The 21,695-nt window shown below is 59.1% G+C and overlaps 3 protein-coding genes across 18 annotated transcripts in view; 1 reads left to right on the top strand and 2 right to left on the bottom strand.

Moving 5' to 3' along the window:
* GRIN1 (glutamate ionotropic receptor NMDA type subunit 1) overlaps nucleotides 1-5,679 on the top strand; it is a 40,313-nt gene extending 34,634 nt beyond the window's left edge. For 7 of the 16 annotated variants that reach the window (XM_069771742.1, XM_069771740.1, XM_069771746.1 and 4 more), the window contains one exon: nucleotides 3,969-5,679. In XM_069771742.1, the coding sequence (XP_069627843.1) occupies nucleotides 3,969-4,037 (69 nt within the window). In that variant the 3' untranslated portion in view covers nucleotides 4,038-5,679. Of the gene's footprint in view, nucleotides 1-765; nucleotides 1,976-3,968 lie in introns of those variants that run through there. The other 9 variants (XM_069771741.1, XM_069771738.1, XM_069771739.1 and 6 more) reach the window with 3 other exon arrangements.
* Nucleotides 5,680-6,518: 839 nt separating this feature from the next.
* Nucleotides 6,519-10,060, bottom strand: LRRC26 (leucine rich repeat containing 26). Its single transcript, XM_069771753.1, has 2 exons — nucleotides 9,451-10,060; nucleotides 6,519-8,505 (listed from the first exon to the last, which is right to left on the bottom strand). The coding sequence occupies exons 1-2, from the start codon at nucleotides 9,992-9,994 to the stop codon at nucleotides 8,225-8,227; spliced, it is 825 nt and encodes a 274-aa protein (XP_069627854.1). The 5' UTR covers nucleotides 9,995-10,060; the 3' UTR covers nucleotides 6,519-8,224.
* A 3,709-nt stretch (nucleotides 10,061-13,769) lies between these two features.
* On the bottom strand, nucleotides 13,770-19,343 carry RNF224 (ring finger protein 224). The gene has a single exon (XM_069770721.1). It carries the CDS (start codon nucleotides 14,915-14,917, stop codon nucleotides 14,246-14,248), a length of 672 nt encoding a protein of 223 aa, XP_069626822.1. The 5' UTR covers nucleotides 14,918-19,343; the 3' UTR covers nucleotides 13,770-14,245.
* Between the last annotated feature and the right edge of the window lie 2,352 nt (nucleotides 19,344-21,695).

Here is a 21,695-nt window from a genome sequence, read left to right as displayed (position 1 = left end):
TGGGTCCCTGCCATGCTCTTCTTGGCACGTTGCTCACAGGCGAGTTGTGGAGGGAGATGGCCCCACTCATCCCAGAAGATGGCCTCCGCTTTGGGGGCAGCTGCATCTGTGAGGCAGCTATAAGAAATGATGCCCTGCTGCCCAGAAAGCCTCTCACAGTCTTCCGCCTGCCATGGAGTGGTGTGGCCGGGGTCCCAGGACACTTTCCCCAGGGAACCAGGCTAGTTGGGTCAAGAACAGGCTAGCGGGGTCAACATCCAAGCCAACGTGGCCAAGATGGAGGCTAGCAGGTCCAAGGTCCAGCTATTGCAGGAGGTCTGTGGCGGAGCGAGCTTTGTCGTGATGTTGGGCAGACCTGCTGTTTGCTCTGCAGGTTGAGCAGCCAGCGGGAGGGTGCTGCCAGCAGCTCATGTCACAGCCTGCCATTTGGTGCCCTCCGCTCCCGTGCAGCAGCCCTGGCTCAGAGACCCCAATGCCCTCCTGCTGTGGAAGGCCCCATGAGTATGTAGCATGCTGGGACACGTTGCCTGGGGTCCTTGTAAAGACAAGGAAGCAGTGAGGCGCTCTGTTTCATGATGCTCGGCAGAGCCACGGGCCGACACCAGGTCTCAGATGGGCAAGGCTTGAGAGCCCATGGGGCTGGAAGGCCAGACTGACCCCAGCCCCATGGGCTCTCCTGGCTAGTGAGCGAAAGACGCAAACCTGGTGGCCTTGCTTCTTTCCTTTTCGTTGTCGGGAGTTTTAAAAATGGATTCTGCTCTGCAGCCCTGCAGAATGGTCCCTCAGGAGTGCCAGAGAGACAGGCTGGCACCATGGAGCCAAGACAGCCCTGGGAAGCTACCACCCCACTCTGAACGTCCTAGCGCCCACCATCACCCGAGCTGCACAGCCTCTCCGCGGCACATCATCCCCACCGCCCCAGGAGGAGATGCATGTGTTCCCCATAGGCAGCTCCTGCAACTCGAATAGCACTCGCAGAGCTGACGTACTGCCATCCATCGCAGCCACCCACGATACTGCAACCCCACAGAAGCCATGTGAGACGCATAAACCACACAGACACCTTCCGAGCCGGCACATTTCGTACAGACACGTAACGAGGTGCACAGGTCCCTTAGCCCCCCCCACTGCAGCCGTCATCAGCCCCCGCAGAGTCACACTGCCAGCCCGCGGGCGTCCCCGCCCATACACAGCATGACACATGTCCCATGTCACCGCCAAGCAAGGGCCCGGCTCTGTGAGGCGATGCTCGCCCTGCAGCCATGGGGATGGTGCCAAAGCTGGTTGAGAACTGAGGGGGTTCATGGAAAAGGTCACCTTTTCAGTGAAGGATCAGCCGTCCCAAAGCCAAACGCTTCTTGGCTGAAAAAGAACCTAGTTTTTGGCCCAAAAGAACCAAATGTAGGTCAAAGACAACTATTTTTTTTTTTTTTAAAGGAAAGTTGACATTTTCTACAGCAAGATTACATTTAGCTGGAATCTTAATTTTTAATTACAAAAAAACCCACCCAAAACCCAAAATTCTTCCAGAAAATCTTCCACCAGCCAGGGACTACCATATGAGCCCAGATTAGGTTGAAGTCATTTTTAAAGACATATTAAGTTCTTGTCTATATTTTCTTCCTGGTTGTCATTTAAAGTTTTTGGTGCCTTCACTTCACTTCCATACCTTAACATGTTTGAGTCTCTTCTACAGTTAATATTGATTAATTTCTTGGCTTTATAATGTTTGGTTTGGGGATAATTGCACCATCCCTGTAACATAATTTACCCTAAATTACTGATATGTGCTTCTAGCATTAGTTCTACTTTAACATAGTTTTGATATGACAGTTTTCTTGCTTTTTTTCTTTTCCTTTTTTTTTAATTTTTATTATTAAAAATTGCATGCATGAACTCTACACAAAAAAAAGTAAATGAGAATGTTACCCTGTGATAACTCTGTGATTGGAGGAGATATGCTTTCAAATCAAAAGCCATGCTCTTGTATTTTAATTTTTCTGGCCAGATTCCCCATTTCGCTTGGTTATTTTACCGTTTCCCACCCCCAGAGCTGTGCAGAGAGGCCAGAAACACCCTAGCCTGCCCTGCTAGACCTCCAGCTTTCCACCACAGCAGCCACACGTACACGTGCACCGAGGCACATGCACACACACACATCGCTTTTTCCACCCCCTCACCTCCCCCCCCCCCCCCCCCCCGCTTGCATCAGGCAGGATATTTAACAAAGGACTTTTCTTCTGCCCATTCCTTTTCATATCTCAAGTTCCTCCTTCTTCTCCACCAGTGAGTCACCCAGCCTCTCCCTTTCCCAGTCGCCTCTCCTCCCTGTGGGGATCAAGCCCCGTCCCACAAGCACACGCCTCCCAGCCATTTTGCTACAGAAAGGAAAGATTGCATTTAGCTGGAATCCTAGGTCTTCGCAAGGAGGGGGCAGCTGCACCCATTTCGGGGAGAGAGGGGCATTTTTTGGTGGACCAATGAATAGCCACAAAAAGCTCCCCCCAGGGTGGCAGAGCGACTTCAGGATCACCTCAGCCGTTCCCTGTGCAAACAGGCGATGGCCAAGGTGTTACCACTTAGCAAAGCAAGGCCATAGCAAGGAATTTCTCAGAGGCTCCATTTTAATATAAGCTAGTCCCCTAAATGAAAGAATGATCCCATGAGATGCTCCCTGGGTGTCAGCATGTCCCAAGCACATGTACCGGAGAGACGGGAGCATGTTGGCTCCCGCCCCTGCCCGAGCAGCTCCCCACCGAGGGGTCCCAGTGAAGCACAAAACTGGGCAGAGCAGGGCAGCCCCGAGGACCCCATGCAATGCTCGGGGGAACCCCAGACCTCCCCGTGGTGGGAGGCACGGTGTAGAGCCATGCAGGGTAGCCACAGTGCCAGAGCCGCCAGCAGCACCACGGGGGCCACAGTCACCACTGACCAACGCAAGACAGGTAAAATTCCATCACCGAGGAGCCCCCCCAAGAGCCCAGCAAAATGGCAGCCCTCCTGGGTAGCATGGTGCAAGGGCTAGGCAAATGTCACTGGAGAGGGTCCACGTTGCAGCACACAAGACCCACTGAGACCCTTTCCTGCCCCGGCACTAATTTAGGTCCCCAAACAGCAGCGCGAGATGCTCCATGCCACCCGCTCTCACAGCAGGGCTTCCAGTTCAGGGTCTGGAGTTAAGAGAGGGGAACTGGGAGAGGAAGGGAATATGGAAGGAGGAAGGGAGAAAATAACTGCCCAGTTGTAAATCCCTGCCTGGGGAGGAAGGACGTTTTTTTTCTTGCCTGTTGAAGGGTATTTCTGCTCTCCCCATTTGTTTGCTGGTGGAACTGTGGCTGGGGAGGTGTCTCCCAGGGAGTGTTTGCCAAGCCCCCCCATCCACAAGGAGCGCAGAACCCCGAATCCAGGCCACATCCCCAACACAGGCTGTACTTTCACATTAGCAATTGACACTACAGTTTATTGCAAGTCAACCACACCACACATCTCCTCACCTGCATGAAAGGATAGTCAAAGCAGAGTCATTCAAGCAAGGAGGTGAAACGCCCTGGCCTCAAAGCACAGCTTGATCTGGCACCAGAGAGATGCCGAAACCCAGCCAGACCCTCCAAACACAGGTTCAGCCGTGGGCTGCGCTGATGAGTCACAGCCTTTGTCTTGTAGCTCTCCCAGAGCAGAGAGGGGCTCGCTCAGCAGGCGACCCGGCTGCCACGCTCTGCAGAAGCTGCACCGTGCTGCTGGGCGTCCTCCCTGCCTAGCTGTAGGGTGCTTGGAGAGTGTCTGCAACGACCTCTGCACAAGCATGGATTGCATTGGGAAGGGGACCTCAGCCAGCAGCAGGTTTTGGGCCGTTGCATCACCCCCAAGAGATATCCTGTAGGGACACATGTGATGTAAGTAGAGGTGGGGGCAAGTGCCAGAACTGCCTAACACTTCTTTCTCCTTGTCTGTGTATTTGTGTGTTGCAGCAATATCATCCCACCGACATCACTGGCCAGCTCAACCTCTCCGACCCCTCAGTCAGCACTGTGGTGTGACCTTCTCCCCGGGGGCCATCAGTCCTTGCCCAACACAGTAGGAAGGCACAGCCAGGACTGCCTTTCAAGGGACACTGATGGGTTCTTCTGGGTGAGATGGGAGGAAAGCATCCTTCATCCATACACAGTGACTTCATTGTATATCTCCCTCCCTTCCTAGGCCTGCTGCCATGCTCATGCCCCAGAATGCACGGCAGAACCAGGACATGGTTTGGACTTCACTGTACAGAGATAATTGCTTCCAACCAATGCTGTTGATAATCAGTATTGCCACTGACAGGCTACGTGCAAGGGGAAAGGACTTCGAAAGGCACATGGTGCCTGCTCTCCCACGGTAGCAGGGAAGAGCTGGTGCCAGACTACAAACGTGCTTCACTTTGCAGGCTTCAGGCTTCTCACCACATGCACGGCCCCTCAGCCATGTGTTCCACGTTTACCACCACCCTGGAGGGCTCCAGTGCAACATGCTCATGGTCCCGAGCAACTGGAGCAGCAGAGGCAGTTTGGCAGGTTGGGCACGTGTTACTGTTGTTCCGAGTGACCCCCACCTCTGCAGCAGGGGCTGGAAGATGTGTGCTCTGCTCCTCACAGGGGATGAACCCCCTGTTCCTCCCTCCCATCAGCCCATGGCTGTGACTTGGCTCCTGTACGTGATCTGTTTGCAGCAGGAGTGCTCCAAGCCCTGCAGCCCATGCTCCTGTGCTAAATGTGGTACTCTGGAGCTCCTAACATGCTGTCAGCCAAGATCCTGGCTCCCCACCTCTCCTGCACAGAAGGCATCCCCAGGACCTGGCCATGGCCAACATGTAGCTCTCACACCATGGCTCTCCTGGCCAGGAGCATCTCCATGGTAAATGGATCTGGATTGTTACATTGACTTTTAGCCAAGCTCCACACTGCCTCAGCACCAGCAATGCGAGGAGAGATGCTGCTGGCCAGCTGTGGCTTGCTGTGTGCTGCAGTGTCCGCAGCAGCCACCCAGCCTGTCTGCAGTGTCAGCACACTGCAGTGGGCACTGGCAGCTTCCCTGCCACACTCACCTCCAGTTCAAGCTTGCCAGCAGCTCCTATGGCAGCCGTGAAGCCCCAGCTCACATGGCTGCATCTGCCTGAACCTGGAAACTGGATCCCCGTTCAGCAGAAGGGAACCAAATGAGACAGGCCGATGCCATTCCTCCCCACAGCTTCGTCCCCTCAAGCATATGTGCCCATGTGCCAACATCCCTGAGCACTCTCCCCGTGGGCACTGTGAGTGGGTGCAGAGACACCAGTGCCGGGGAAGCATCTGGCACCAGCCAGGCTGGTGATGAGCTGCTACAGCACACACACAGGCAACATCGCATCCCGCCTCCTGCGAAGGCAGAAAACCCACCTGCAATGTGGTACCAAGCCCCAGCAGCATGAACTGCCCTCTCCTTGCCCCAGCCAAGCAGACGGGGCTTCCCCCAAGGGTCGGCAGCCTTTGCAGGCAGGATTTTCAGACGGCAGCTGAGGTTTGTGAGCATTGTCCCACTGACTGCAGTGGCTCCATCAAGTTCATCTCACTCCAGCTGAGAAATTGGACCCATTCTACTTTATATGTCAATGTAACATTAATACCAAGTTTTTGCAAAAGCTAAGTAAAGTCTAGACTGGATCATGAAGTGGTTTATTTCAGTGCCATGTGCCTCTTTCCGTCTCTGCCTTCTGGCAAAGCTGGCAGGGAGCCCCGTGCTGAATCAGAGCCTCACCCAGCACTGCTGCAGGGTTTGCAAACAGTAAAATGTGGAGGGATGGGAAGGGACGGAGAAGTCAGCAGGGAGAAAGGCCAGGAGCTGCAGGGAAGACTAGGAGGGAAGGGGCATCACCGTTCTGGGATGCCAAGCTGATGGACGGCCTGAACAGCCAGTGTAGGGGGACAGGCCTGGCAGCAGGGGGCTGGGGACAGCCTGAAACTGTCCAAATGCCAGCACTGTGCCAGCTGGCTCTCACCCACCTCCACCCAGGGCAAAACAGTCCCCTGCCACTGCTGTGCTTCCCAGCTCCTGGGAGCCAGCGTGGGGCACTGCCAGTGGGGCTGGCCTTTGGGAACAGAGAACTGACTGCAGGGATGAAGGCATCTGGGGAAGTCCCCACACATCAGCCTATCTGTAGGGAGGTGCCCCAAGGCAAAACAGAGAGGCAGCTCCCCTGGGCTGAAATGAAGCAACATCACTCATTCACAGCATGCCTCCCATGTGCTGAGACCACTAGCCCAACCTCCATGTGGGTCTCAGCCTCAGGATGATCTGGGAGGAGGAGTGAGGCTCAGGTGGCCAAGCAGGATGACAAGCAAGGTTCTAGCTCCAAATGGGAAGCCCAGGCCTTCTCGGGAAGGACAGAGTGCTGTCACTAGAGAGGGTCTGGGAGAGCTGGGATTGCTCCTGGGAAAGGCGCCATGCAAGGGGCTGATCCTGGCAGAGGTCCTGCAGCCATCCCAGGTACAGGGCTGGTAGCACTGGAGGAGCTTCTGCTTTCACCAGCATCCTGCAGCCCTTGCACCCCTCCCTGGGGAGAGGCACTGCAGGAAGAGCCGAGCAGGAATCAAGCAGTGTGGCAGCACATTGGGTTGGTTTCTCTCTTGAAAATAAAAATGGGAGCAAGCCACAACTGAGGTGACATTGGTTTATTCTCTGCATGATATATTTAATCCTTGCCAAGAGCTTGCCAAAGGATGCCTTGTCCCCTGCCACATCGCTGCCTTGTCCTGCAGCTCTTGCATGGGCAAGAGATTGAGTGAACAGGGGGAGGCTGGTGGCCACAGTCATCTCACTGTGGCTCTAACTGCCTTGCAATGGGTAAGAACTCATGCCAGAAAGGGCTGTTGCTCCTCCTTGAGATATGTTTTTGTCACCACAGCTTGTGCTTTCCTCTGGAGCACAGCTCCAGCCGCTTCCAGGCCATCACCCACTACACTCACTAAGCATTTCCATGAATGCAGTGGAGAAGCATTTCCGCTGGGAAGGGCAGGAGGCAGCAGGGCAAGGAGATGCGGGGGCAGCCCCAGCCCCTTTTTGTGGGTGATGAGAAGTGAGGCGGCAGCAAGGGCTGCAGGTTCTGTGCTGTAAACCCACATGGGCTTTTTGTCTCCACTCCCATCACTGAGCTAACCCTAGACCTTGGCCTTGGATGAGCTTTAGCCTAGGGGAAAAGCTGTTAGGGGAGGAACCGCCATGCAGCCTCACACATCCTTTGGCAGCCCATTTGCCAAACCACATCAGGGGGAGCTCAAGGCTTTGTCTCTTTCCAACCCTCAGCCTAAACCTCAGCCTCACCCTAGATCTTGGTTGTTGGCTGAGCCTTCTCAGCACCAGCAGCCCTGTCTCAAGGAAAAAAAAAAACAACAGAAGAAACATCATGCAACCTGCCCTGTTCTGGCAGCGCATGGAGGGGTCTGGGGCTTTCTGAAAGTCCCATGGAGGCTCTGAAGTTCCCCAAAAGCACCCAGAGATCTTCAGGTGCACCAAAAGGCACACGGAGAGCTCTGGGGCACACCAAAAGTCCAACCAATGCCTTTCAGGACACATAAAGCCAAATGGGTGGCATTTGGATGCAGAAAAAGCCAAGCCAAGGGGTCTTGAGGGCACAGAATGGCACGCTGAGGCTGCTGGGGTCACTGAATGGCAGATGGGGAGTGCTGGGTGGCACCCAAAGACCCAAGAAGGGCTTTGGGGCAAACTGAAAGGCACGCACCAAAAGGCAAATGAAGACTCCTGGGGTGCACTGAAAGGCACCCAGAGGAGTATGGTGTGTCCTGAGATGCATACAGGGGCTCCCAGGATGCACCAAAAGGCACACAGAGGCATACAGTGCATCCTGAAATGCACACTGAGGCTCCTGGGCAGCAGGGTCAGGGTGAGCTGGAGGAGAAGGATCATCTGCCCCCCACCCCCAGGAAGGGGATGTGCAGGTCTGAGGGTGGCCTGGGGCAGCCTCCCAAAACACTGAGAGCAGCTGTGGTTAGACTGTGCCCTGCAGGGGGGCTGAGCTGGGGGCTGCTCCCCCCAGGCTGCGGGGCAGAGGGAGTTTGGCATCATCTCGGGGGACTCTGGGAGGAGGAAGAAAAGCAATTTCCAGAACAGACCATCCTCTCACTGGTCAACAGGGAAATGTTGGCAACAGGGGGATGCAGCCAGCTGGACAAGAGCATGGACCACAGCATGCCCAGGGCTAAAGCCTGGTCACCCTGCCACAGCGGTGCCTGCAGATGCCAGGTCTCCTCCAGAAGTGGGGTTCCTTACACAGGTTGTGGTAAACCACTATGATGGAGCCCATGAAGGTGCAGAAGAAGATGCTGGCCATGAAGGAGAACGGTCCAATGATCAAGAAGGCGATGTAGTGCTTGGCAGACAGTAAGGTCTCCTGACATTGCCTGAAGGACTCATTCCTGAAGGCCATGACTGGATACTTGTTCACCTGCTCTGGGACTCTGCAGAGGAGCAAACTCTTCTCTGGAAAAGAAAAGCAGCACTGATGGGCACACAGGACAGCTGGGACAAGGCAGGTGTCAAGGACAGAGGGGATTGCAGGGCTGTATGGGACAGACAGGACCAGGGCAGGAGGACAGGGTTGACCAAGATCACCCAGGGCAGGGTACAAAGAAGGGGAGCGGTGAGGATTCAGGATTCATCTATGTCCTACGCCCCGGGGAGTGGGATGGGATGGGGAGGTGAGCACAGTGCTGGAGGGGGCACTGGAAAATAGGTTTGGTGTGGGGTGGTAGATGGGGCAGGCAAGGTGGAGGGCCTTGTTCCCAGGGGACAGATGTGGGGAGCAGTGAGCAGCCAACCTGGAGATGCCACAGAACGTCCCAACCAGCACAAGTGACAGGTGCGCACCCAAGCTGGAAGCAAGCAGGAGTGGGTGGCAGCGGAGGGAGAGACCTTGCTCGCAGACCTGTCTCTCATTGAGGTTCACGAGGGAAGAAATGCAGGATCAGACCCACATTAATGAAAGCATTGGGGAAGGGGCTGAAGGCACTGAATCCCAGCTGGTCAGCGGTGATGCTCACGCTGATACCCAGGCTCTTCTTGCCCCCTCAGGTGCCCATTGTCTAGCATGCCTTGCCCTCAGTGTGGCAGGACTGGTGCCACTGCTGGGGACAGCGCTGGGTGCCCATCACTGGGACATTGCCCAGCCCTCCTCTCCAGGCAATCCCTGCTGGTGACCAAGGGTGGGCACCAAGTACCAGACCCAGGGATGCATCCACCCAAGCAGACACAGGAGCTGCCATGGCCTGAGAATGGGTCCTGAGGAACCTCGCTGTACCCCCACAGGCATGCAAGCCCACAGCTGGCTGGCAACAAGGGTGCTGGGTCCTGCCTCAGCCTCAGCAGGGTAACCTGCCAGTGTGAAGCAGGTGGGGGGCTTGGGGACACGGTCCTCTGGGCACTCACCTTGCACTTTTTCCCTGTTGTGGCTGAGCCAGTGCCAGAGGGGCAGGATGCCGCAGCTGCACACCCAGGGGTTGTCCTGCAGGAGGAGGGCTTGGAGCTGGGGCAGGGCGTGCAGCACCCCAGGATCCAGCTCCCCCAGCCTGTTGCTGCCCAGGTTGAGCGTGGTCAGGCTGGTGAGGGGCAGGAAGGTTTCGGGGTTCAGCACAGTTAAGTAGTTGTTGCTGAGGTCCAACTCCTGCAGCGCCCCGAGCCCCACCAGCGCCTGGCTGTGGATCAGCTTCAGGCGGTTGTGGGGCAGGCTGAGCAGCAGCAACCCCGACAGGGGAGGGAAGGAGCGCGGCCCCAGCACGGAGATGAAGTTGTAGCCAAGCCACAGGGTGCTGGTGTTGGTCGGCAGGCTCTGTGGCACCTTGCGGAGGGCATGCTCGATGCAGTCCACCTCCCCTGAGGAGCAGCGGCAGGCGGCGGGGCAGGCTGGCGAGGGCAGCGGGTGCAGGAGAAGCAGGCAGGCTAGCATGGTGCTGGGGCCCCTCCAGCAGCCCATGGCTGCCCACTGAGGTGGCGAGGGCTCCCCGACCTCCGGTGCTGGGATTCCCCCACGGACAGGATCCCTAGTGCCTGTCACCTTGCCCAGCCACCCGTCCCTGCCCGGCACCCTCGGCTGAGCCCAGCGGTGCCAGGTGGAGGTGCTGGGCAGTGCCTGGCTGCAAGGGGAGCAAGTGGATGTGCTCGACTCCCTGCAGCTGCATGCATTCCCCTGCTTGCCACCACCCTCCGTCTGCAAACCCAGAGCAGGCTGCACTCCCGGCCTCGGTTTTCCTTGGGGTGGAGCTGCACTTTTTTCAGCAAATATTTTTGCAGTGATGCCTGTCCTGGCAAGGTGCAGAGCCGTGCCCTTGTCCCTCCCTCTGCCAGGCACTGCTCCAGCCAGGTAAGCAGCCAGCTCTGCACAGCCTGGGATTAACTGCTTGTGTGTGCTGCAGGCTGGAGAGCTGGAAAAAAGCAAAACCAGATGCATCTCTTGGCTTCCATCCTCCCCACAGGGCATCACCATGGGTATGCTGCCTCACCAGCCGTGTACAGAGGGGTGTATGGACCCAGGACCCCCGCAGCTGGCTGGGGTGGGACAAAGTTAAATCATATGATCAGCAGGTCTAACCCCATCTTCTGTGCTGGCCCACCAAGCCCAGAGGTCCTCAATGGCGAGCTCTGCTGGGAGCCATGGGCCACCCTGCTGAGCCCAACCCTTGGCCAGGCTCTGTTTGCCCCTGGCAGGAGACTGTAAGCTATGCCAAAATGAGGAAGGTTGGGATGTGACTCCCATGGGCCACCTTCCTCCTCCCCAGCAGGATCACACATCTGCAGGCATGCTGGGGGACACCCAGGAGCCCCCGCATGGGAAAGGTGAGCTTGCTGGGCTGCAGCCACCCAAAACTTGTTTACCCACGCCCCAGCACAAGAGCAGCAGTTCGAGAGGGCTCAAAGTCTGCCTCCACCCTGTTTACACCTGCTCCATTTTCAAAGCTGCCTGAAGGCCCACAGCAGAAGGCTGGAGAGGAGAGGTGTCACCTCCCAGCATCCACCATCCCTGGTGGAGCTCAGCGGACGCTGGGGGAGCAGGTGACACGGCCGGCAGCACCTCATCCCACTCACAGCCCAGAGCAGGGACCCAGAGCAGAGACACCATCCTCCACTCACACCCTCACAACTCCTGTCCCATTTAGGACCCCGGAGGAATCCCTGGCACCTCTGCCCCACGACCAAAAGGCTAGAAGAGCAGCAAGGCAGCACATGGCTGCACCCCAGGCCAGGACCGGGATGTTCCCAAATCTGGGGCAGAAGCAGCAGGCAGGCAGTTTATTAATAGCATCCAGAGGAGCTTTGGTTTGTTTATCTATCCTGCAGCACTCAGTTTGCTGCATTAATCCCCATCTGGAAATAATTCAGAGGAATCCTCCAGCCCAGCCCAGCCCTGAAGCAGGGCACAAACCCGCAGCCACGTGGAGCTGCAGCATCAGCTCATCCCACAAGCAGCCGCAGGGTATATGGGGACCTGAATTTTTAGGGAGCCCTGTCCCAAAATGCTCTTCCTCCCCAGGGCTTGCATTGCCCACTGCCTGCGGTCACCTGGGATCAGGTGAGAAGTGCAAAATTAATTGGGGAAAAAAAAATACTAAAAGGCCATTTCCAGCTTTTGTGCACAGAGAGCCCAGGAGGCTGCAAACCCTCATCTCAGCTCCTCTGCCAGCCCTTTGCTGTCACCCTGCTGCATACCCCCATGGCATGCAGCAGGAGAGATGTCCCCAGCATCCTGCCTGCTAGGGACACCATGGAAGTGCAAGGCTGGTGCTGGTTGTGCCTGGCCCCACTCCTGTTTTGCATACATTGATTGCACCCCACTGCAATTGCAGGCTGGTGGCCCTTTGGGGTCCTGTACCCAAGCAGTGCCACCACTGTTCCTTCACACACGCTGCCAGTGCTTACCAGAGCATGGTTCCCTGTCACTGCCCCCTTTTCTGGAATGGGGGGACCCAGCACCCTGCAGGAAGAGCCCAGGTCCCTGTCCCCAGCCAGGGCTGCACCCACCGGTGCCCCACTCCCCCGTGGTGATGCCTCCTCCTGCAGTTGTGGACTCCACATAAAACAGCGCAGCCTGGCCCCAGGGCCAGCACCAGGAGAGGCTGCTCCGAGCACATACTCTGCAAGGACAGCTTGGGTGTTCTCTGCTCTGTGATGGAGGAGTCCTCCAAGGCACAGGGCTCAACACCAGCCCTGCTCTGGCCAAGAGGGCTAAATCAGGATGCCCAGCCAGCGTGCCAAGACCGTTCCCACAATAAAGTAATGGAGGGACAGATAAACTCCTTCAGAGCCCAGCCACTGGCTGGGAGCAGCAGGGACATGCACAGAGGCACACGGCAAGGGCCAAGCTTCACAGCTTGGTTCTGGTGCTGGGGGATTGCAGTGGAGCAGGAGTGGGAGCATGGAGGCAAAGCCCCGGGGCATAGGGACAGGGAACCACAGGTCTTTGTTACCTTCCACCACGGAAAAGCTGGGACCCAAGGTGCCAGGCTGAGCACAGAGTCCTGCTGGCGCCTTTGTACGGAGCTGTGCCCGGAGCCAGGATGGGCCCATCACACTCTTTCCACCACCACCTGTGAAGGATCTGGGGCGAGTGAGCCCCTGGGCAGCCATAGGGGTGCACAGGAAGATGGAGGGGAAGGTGCTTTAAGACTTTATGTCAGCTTTTATCCCACCCTTGTAGGCTTTAATTTACTGCATGTTTCCATGTAATTAAAGATCGGAGGCAGGCAGATGCCCACCCCAAGGAGTCCCTAAACCACACCACGCTTCTGCTGTCCCCCCTGGGCACCTCTGCCCTGGGGCATGCCTGGTGGCCTTGCTCCCATGGCTGGAGCTCCCCAGGTTGGGCTGTGCTGGGCACATCTCAGAGCTCTGACTTTTTTATAGCAGGTGACACCAAGTGGCAGAATTGTGCATGGGCGCTGTGCGTGGCGTGGGTGCCATGCACGGTGTGGGTGCTGTGTAGAGCGTGGGTGCTCTGTAGAGCATAGGTGCTGTGCACAGGGTGGGGTGCTGTGCATGGAGGGAGTGCTGTGCATGGCATGGGTGCTGGACTCCTCTGGCTGCAGCCCTGGCACCCAGTTCAGGGGACAGCCAAGCACCAGGACTGCCCAGGGCACAGGTTGGGGGTCCCCTGCTGAAACCCAAGGCGCAACCAGTGGTGCCTGATGCTGGGACATTGCAAGAGCTCATGAACCACATGGAAAACAGATACAGAAAGAGGTCTCTGAGAAAGGACTGTAAGACCTGCCCAGGCAATGCCAAGCCCTGCCCAAGAACTGTATTAACATCACCCTGGCGCACCCCAGTCCTTCTCCATTTGGCCTCTGTTAAACTCACTCCTGGCTGTTTGGGCTCTTGTTCTTGTGCTCCCTGTTCAGAGTCAGGCAGGGAAAGCCATGCAAAGACACAACCTGAAAAAACAGCAGAGGAGCTTCTCCACAGGCTGCATCCAGGTGTGCAGGTAGGGAGGTGGGGAGAGGGTCAGGCAGAAAAACCAAACCTGGCACAAGCCATGGAGCACAAGGTCAAGCAGGAACTCCTGTGGGCTCTGTCATCCTCAATTTCAACTGTCCAGCTACCCCAATGCCCAAATTTCTCATGCAATTGGCCAACAGAACAAACACTTAAAGCAAAGCAATCCAGCAGGGCAGGTCACTTCTCCCAGTCCCACCCCAACCGCAGGCAGGGCTCTCCCTGGGCTAGCCTGAGGCTTTCCTACAAATACAATCAAGACATGCAGCCCAGCAGGGCCAACACAGCGTTGTTTAATAGGCGTGAAGCTTTTGGGGTGCCACACACTCCCCGGAGCATCGTTGTGCTATGCCAGGTTCCTGTGTCCCCTGCCTGGGGGATGCTCAGCAGAGGGTGTCCCTGCTGCAGAGCCACATGCATGGAGAAACCGGGCATGAGCAAGCCCTGGGCACCAGGGGACATCCATGATGGTTGGTCCAGGTTTCTGAGTTGTCAGAGGGGTGGGTGGGCAGGATGAGGGAGTGGTGGCATCCTCCCCCCCCCCCATAGCATCCCAAATCCCAGCAGGATGGACAGCAAGCCCTGAGCAAGCTGAAGCCCTTCCCAGGCTGCCAGCACAGCCCCATCACTACTGTCCACATGTGGGCCTGGGGCATGGTGTGGGGTCCCCAAAAATGGTCCCAGACTGCACCCCAGAAGGTCAGTTGCCTTCACACTGCCAGCAGCCCCTTCCTCATGCTCAGCTCTCAAAGGCCGCCGTCACCCCACAGCACAGGCAGAGCTGGCAGCAGCTGTGTCGGGGGAACGGCACTGGAGGCACCGCGTCTTGGCACAGCACCGCCGGCTGCTGGGTGACCGCCTTCTCTTTGCATGAGCCCTTGGTGGCCAGGTCAGGCTGGGACCTGCCGGCCACCTGGGGATGCTCCTTGTCAGCCTTGACAGCAAGGAAGGTGGCCAGGTCGAGGTCGAGCATGGCAACGCCGCCGCGCGGCGTGGGCGTGTTCTGGCGGCACTGTGGGCAGGGGATCCAGCGCTGCTCATTGGCGACGGCGTCGAGGCGTTTCAGGCAGGCTTGGCAGAAGGTATGGCCACAGTAGAGCCGGCGCGGCAGCCGGCCACACAGGTCGTAGGAGGAGTAGCAGATGATGCACTCAACCCGCTGGCTGCCCCGGCTTGAGTGCACCCTGACACACAGCCCCGCGTCCTCTGCCCGGGGGCTGCCACCAGCTTGGGACATGCTGGGGAGGGGAAGGCAAGAGGAGCCATCAGACCCATGGCCCGGGTGTGGGATGCCACCTCTGAGTGCATCTGATGCCTGGGAGATATGGGGACCAGACCCATGTGGTGGGTTCCCAGGGGCATCAGGCTCCCTGCCTAACATCCCTGCCTGCTGCCTGCCCGCCTGCCCCATGGGCAGCCCTGCCTAGAAAAGCAGGACCCTGACACTACAGATGGCTCTGCTGGCATCCAAGGGGGATGCGTTTCCCCTGGTGCCACCCTGCATCTCTGCTGGGAGCTCTGCCAAATGCCCCTTATGTCCCATGGGGGATCGGAACTGGTTGGACCTCAGCAGCCTGCCCAGGCTCTGGGTTGGTGAGGAATACGGGGTGGGCAGGAGTATGTCAGCTGGGTGAGCAGGGGAGCAGCATCCAGAGGACCAGGCAGTGCCACAGCTTTGCTCCTTGCCAGCCCCGGGCTGTGCCAGGCCGCCATGGCACCGCTGTCAGCAGCAGGGGACAAGGCAGACAGGCTGGCAGGGAGGAGTTGAGGGGTCCAGCCTTATCTTAAGGGGGGGTCTGGTACCCACCAGCATGCTTGCAAACCTCTCCTGGAGGCCACCAAGACCCCACACCCTCTCTACAGGTGACCTCAAGCATTTTGATATACAGGCATCCCTCTCCTCCCCTCCTCCCCTGTCCCCCATCCCTACCTGTCCTGAGATGCTCCCCCAGGGCCTCAGGGTAGGTGGCAGAAGAGCTGTGCCATCCCGGGGGGCTGTAGCAGTCCCATGGGGAGCATCGGGGGCCCGAGCGGCCAGCAGCTCCCCAGCCAGGTCGCAGCGGCTGCTGGTGGCTGTGGTAGTGGGAAGGGGCTCACCTTTCAGGGACAGGCACGCTATCGGATCTGCTGCCAGGAAGCCAAGCCTGGGGGATTGGCTTACAGGCACCCGGATAACAAAGACCTCTGAAATCTAAGCCCCGGCAGTGGTCATTAACCATCCATTTCTGCTTCATTAGCAGAAGAAACTGTCCCCATGAGGCCAAGGAACTCTGGGCTTCACTGTGGGCAGAGAGGATTTGGACATCTGGGCAGCAGTGGCGGAGTCTTCCACATCCTCGGCCACCCCCCATGGCCAAGAACATATGGGCAGATGTTGGCCAGCAGAGTCACCCCATCACACTCCAGCCCACACATCCCCAGGTGGTCCGGGCTATGGGGACGTCTGCAATCAGAGCGGGAGGGCACAGCGAGGCTCCAGGCTTGCAGGGGTGGAGGGGCTGGGGCTGGCACAGGGACACTGAGGTTCCAGCCTGGTCCAAGCTGGCAGTGCCCACATGTGGGGTCATGCTTCTCGTTCGGTGCCTGAGCGTGACCACTGCCATAGACGTGTCCGTGACCTGCCCTGCTCTTCCAGCTGGGGCTGCAGGCTCTTGCGTTGCAGGCTGAGTTACCCTTGGCTCTGCCAGGACCGATGCTCATCACCAGGCTGGGGACAGCCCAGCACCCCTCGGTGACGCCTGCAAGGTTCATGACAATGCATGATCCAGGGGAGGTGACAGCACCAGGGCGGTGGCAGACACAGTCCCCACAGCTGCCAGCCCCCTGCCCGGCCCTTGGTGCAGCAGTAATGCCACAGCCTCCACACAGAGCGTGCTCTGGGCAGGGGAAGACTTAAAATGGGGAGTGTGGTAGGGGGATGGATCCTGGACCAGGATCCTGGAGGAGAAAAGCACATGCTGGAGCCAGGGCTGGACTGCCAGGACACTCAGCAGCATTTCTGCGTGGGAGCAGGAGAGGGCAGCAGCTCCTACTCCAGGCAGGAGCAGGCAGCAATGCAGGCAGGGAGACAGGCAGTACTCTCCTGTGCTGCCTGCTTATCAAACATTTCAGCAGCCCTCGGGCCATGTTTCCAGCACTCCTCGGCAGCAAGAATTGGGGGTTTTGGAAACGAAGAGCCACAGGGTCACCGGGCTCTGCAGAAAACTCGACCCCTTGGCGCCGGTGCTCGGGAGCAAGGCAGCAGAGCCGGCAGCGCAGCACTTTCGGGGCCACAGTGGCCATATCCTGACAGAGGATCCTGATACATCCACAGTCACAGGTTTCCCCAGGCAGTACACACAGGGTGCATGTGCCCATGGGTCCCCAGGCACAGGGATGGCACCCCACGGCAGGGTTTTGTCCTCTCCTTGCTGGGCTGGCGGCAGGCAAGGGATGGCAGGGCAGCCAGCTTGGGACAGGGCTGTGCCGGCTACCTCGGTTTTGGCCAAAGCCACTGGCAGAGGTGGGGGCAAGGGCCGTGTGCTCTGGGCAGATCAAGAACCAGCTGTGTGGGATTCCTGCTGTGCCCTGGCATCTCAGGGTACCACCCTGCATGCATGGGGGGTGGGTGGCAGCACCCTGGATGCCAGTAGCCAGGGCAGAGCTGGTGTCCAGGTGGGCACAGCGTGCTCCCTCCAAGGCTGTGTGCCCAGGGGCATGCAGGCAGCTGGATGCCGGGGGATGTCCAGGCATGTCCCAAAGCTGGCAAGAAGTCACTCTCCCACCCAAAGTACGTTGGTGGCCTGACTTCACCTGCTGCAGGGTGAGGTATGGAGCAAGCAGGTGTTGGTCCCTTTGGGCCATAGAAAGCCCTGCCCAAAAAGACTATATGGGTGGGAGGGATGGGCTTGGCTCCATGCACAACTGGGGGTACCTCTGGCACTGCCCAGGGGCAGTGCCCCCCCCCCCCCGGCTGCCTCTCCTTGCAGAAATGTGCAGACATACACTCATGCACCCTGCCTGCTCTCCTACCCCACTCCAGCCCCTGTGCATCCCCTGCCCATCAGCCCTCGTGTCCGCCTCCCAGGTGCCAGCAGAGCTGCGTCCCATCGAGGGGCTGTGCCCAGCTGCCCTCGGCCACTTCTGCCCATTGCATGCAAGTCCCTGGTGCAGGGCAGTGCACCCCAGCTTACCCACTCTGCACCCCGCAGGCAGGGCTTGGGGTGGGGGGAGCCCTTGGTGGGCTGTGCATCTGCCAAGCCACGCAGGGTGACACCAAAGGGGCATGCTGCTTGAAACCAGCCTTCAGCCCCAGCTGGGCTCCATAAGCCCTGCCAAAACACCCAAACCCGGGCACAGGGAAGGTGTATCTGCAATCAGCAGCGACACGCATGGGTGGGAAATGTCTTTTCCTGTTCCCAGGACTCATCATCAAGAGCTGCAGGGACCTTTAGCACAGCAGGGCAGGGAGTGGCACCTTCAGGGGAGTGCAAAGGTCTGATCCAGATGAGCCAGAGCCATGCATCACCATCCACACTCCAGACGCAGGAGGTGGGTGGCAATCACACAGCACAACCCTCTGCACCCCTGAGCACCCTTCGAAGATGTAACACACCCAGGGCACACACATAGGACCCTGCATGCAGCTGCCCATGTCACCCAGAGCCCTGTCAAGGTCTGGGGAAGCAACCTGTGCCCTCCCCTGCTCACACCCCTGGCTTTCCTGCTGCCTCCAGCTTAATCATTGCCCAGGTGTCTGGCAGGCAGCGCTCTGCCTGGCCTCTCCCAGCTTGTTTGCCATCGCCCCAAGGTTAGGCAGAGCGAAGGGCAGTGGTGACACACAGCACTGCTGGCAGATGCTGTACCCTGCCAGCACCCTGCCCGGACCGGGCCAGCACATTCCTCGCACCTTGGCCCCTCTGCTGATGCCAGCCCCACTAGTCCCAGGGCCCTGCTGAAGGCACCACACACCCCTTGGGGACAGTTTTCCCTCCCCAAACCGTGTTTGTCCCCGCAGAGCGCGTCAGACCCCCAGGGCACTGAGCAGCCTCAGCGGGATGCGGGTTTCAGTCAAGCCAACATGGTGACGCCACATCCCTGCGGCAGGGCAGTCCTGGCGTCGGGGCCACAAAAGCAAACAAGGGGTGGATCTGCCCATCCCCATGCCAGCACTGCCCGCGGTCCAGTCAGGGCGAACAAGAGCACTGCTTGTGCAGGGCAGCATGGGGCTCTGTCCCTGCCAACGTCCTTCTGAAAGCTGCACACCCTCCGGCCACCCACAGGCATGGGACCTGGGCCAGACAGAGGGGTCAGAGCAGGGGGGGCAAACTGGCAGGGCTCTGCCCTGCACCTCTGCCAAGCCACTGCCACCCCAGCCCAGAAGCTCCCAGGGGTGGTGGGATTTCAAGGGTGGTGGGCTTCCAGGCAGTGGTGGGCTCCTGGTAGTGATGGGCTCCCAGCGATGGTGGGCTCCCAGGGGTGGTGGGCTCCCAGGGGTGGTGGGATCTCAGTGGTGGTGCACTCCAAGCAGTGGTGGGCTCCCAGTGCTGGTGGGCTTCCAGAGGGTCGCAGCCAGGTGGGGCAAGGCCACAAAGCCCACCCAGCTGGCCCAGCCAGGAACCTACCCTTTCCCCAGCACCACACCCCCACCAAAGCCATGCTCTCTCTTTCCAAAAGACAGGACAGCCATCCAGCTTGGCAGGGTCAGGCTGAGCACCAGCCAGTGTCCCCAGGCGGGCAGGAGCAGGCTGTACTGGAAATTCCTGGGCGAGGGGAGCGTTGGGCCCAGGCTGGCAGCAGGGCAGCAGGCAGCAGTGAGCTGAAGAGCTCAGCGTGCCACTGCTGGTGCAGCAAGTCAGCAGTGCAACAGTTAAGCCTGGTTTTGAGGGGAGAGGAGAGGGCTGTGTGTGCCCTGCACTGCCCTTACACAACCTGCCAGGATAAGCAAGAAGTAACACGGGAATCCCGGAAAACCCAGGGTGGAGGGAAGAGGCGTACCTTGGCAGGGGAGGAGAAGGCTGTAATTCTATTTGCAGCACCCTGAAGTCATCTGCTAAAACACGCGCTCTTGCCAAGCCCTTGCCCCTGCAGACCAAGCAGTTCCTGCAGCAGCCGCGGTGCTTACGCAGCTGCCGCCTGGCAGCACAGCCGCCCATGGGACGCCAACACAACGGCAGGCTTGTTCCAGGTCAGCGGCAGCAGCCCCAGCCGAAAACCCAGCCTGGAGCCACCCCAGCATGCTGCGAAGAGGCCAGCAGGCTCCTCACTCACCTTCCTCAATGCCCAGGGGGTTGCAGAAGGCAAACCATGGGGATCTGCATCCCAAATGGGGTGCCCCAATGCCACCCCACTGTTGGAGCTGGGCCGGCCCTCCACACTGGACCCTGCCCCAGGGCGGTGGGGAGCCCCAAGCTGGGATGCGGATGGGGTGAGGGGTTGTGCCCAGTGCCCTGCAAACATGGCAGGAGGAACCGAATGGGGCCAGGGGCTTCGTGACACTGGGATCTTAACACCCACACCCACGCTGTGCCATCAGTTGCCTCCCTGGACCACTGCCCAGCACTCTGCCATGCTTTGTCTGTCTGTCTTTCCTGTCTCCTTCCCTCTGTCCCATGGGCAGTGTGGCGAGGAGGAGCGGTACCCAGCAGGAGCTTGGCCCAGGGTGCTGCAGCATCCCCGTGATGCTGTGGGTGGGGGTGGCCGCTCAGTTCTGGGGAGGTGGGTCCCCATCCTGGCTGGGGACACGTCCCTGGCTCCTCTCCACCACTCCAAGACAGCGATGACGATGCGCTCCTCTGCCACGCACACAGGGCTGCCATCATCCAAACCTACCCTCCATCAGGTGGGCAGTGCCTGTACCTTCCCCAGAGTTGGAAGTTTCCCAGCAAGGGCAGACTGGCAGGGTCAGTGTACAGGATCACAGGCTCCAAGTGCTGCCCCATCCCCAGTGTAGGCACTTCTCGGTGGTATCTGCATTGGCACAGATCATCCTCAAGGCTCCCGGGCCTCAGCGGGGCAAGGGGGACTTGTCCTCCTCCCCCACGCCCCAGAATGGGCTCTCAGGACCTGGCAGGTGCCCATCACTGGCATATCTGGCTGCAGAGCTCAGGGGAGAAAAGCAATGGCAGAGTCCAGCCAGTGCCACCTCCCAGCTGCCAGCTCTGCCGGGCGCCAGGGCAGCTCCATGGGGTGCCCAGGCTGGGCAGCCACATCCCCATGTGGCCACCTGACCCGATCCCATGGTCAGCACATCCCACGGGTGCAGCAGGGCCCTTAGGAGATAACACAACAGCACTTTCTGCAGCAGGGGCAGAACTTGCAGCAGCCGCATCCCCTGCTGGCCTCGCACTCCTGGCCCTTGGGTGGTTTGTCCAGGGTGATGGTGTAGAAGGAGTCGGGCGATTCCCTGTTGGGCATCCTCAGGCTGGCATAGGGGTTGTAGGGATGGGACCAGGACTTCTCTGTGGAAATGGTTGGGCTGTTGCAGCTGCCAGTGGGGTCCGCCTGCTCCTCCACGCCGTAGGTGGGCACAGCTGCAGGGTTGGCAATGATGGTGGGCTCATCCTTCAGGTAGCGAGTGATAAAGCTTTGCTGGAACTGGTCCCGTGGGATGTTGACACTGGCATAGGGGTTCTTCAGGCTGATGCCACGATCCATGTCCCTGCTCCTTGTCAGCAAGCGTGGCCTGGCTGGCATTGCCTACCTCCCATGAGACAGAGACCCCATTAACCCAGGGTGTGGGGGGTGTCAGTGCCAGGGTTGTTCTCATGGCACGGAGAAGGGACCCCCGGCAGACCCCACTGGTTTGGGACCAGGGTGCAGAGCTGTGGTCCCCCCTCCCTGCCAGCCCCAGGGGACCCTGACATGCAGCCCGTACGCTTTGGCCGTGTGGCCCTGATGGCAGAGCCAGGAGGGGAGGCAAGAGAGGGTGACACCTGGGCAGGGAGACATGGGGGTGGGCAGGGTGCTGGCGGGGCGGGAGGGGGTGCTGGGTGGGAGACAGTGGGCAGGTAGGGCAGTGGGGTGGGGTAGGAGCTTCTGGGGGGGAGAGAGGTCTCAGAGGTGGGGGACAGGCACTGGGGAGAGGAGCAGGGAGAAAAGGGGTATGGGGGGAAGGAGAGGCAGAGGCAGGGGAAGGAGGGGACAGGACAGGGGCAGTAGGGAGAGGGGCAGGGACCGGGGCAGGCGGGGGCGGGGGGGAGAAGGGGAAC

Source organism: Haliaeetus albicilla, chromosome 26 (genome assembly GCF_947461875.1).
Source record: "Haliaeetus albicilla chromosome 26, bHalAlb1.1, whole genome shotgun sequence".
In the NCBI taxonomy this organism is placed as follows: Eukaryota; Metazoa; Chordata; class Aves; order Accipitriformes; family Accipitridae; genus Haliaeetus; species Haliaeetus albicilla.
Note: the sequence above shows the minus strand (reverse complement) of the source record. Positions and strands in the feature narration are given on the sequence as shown.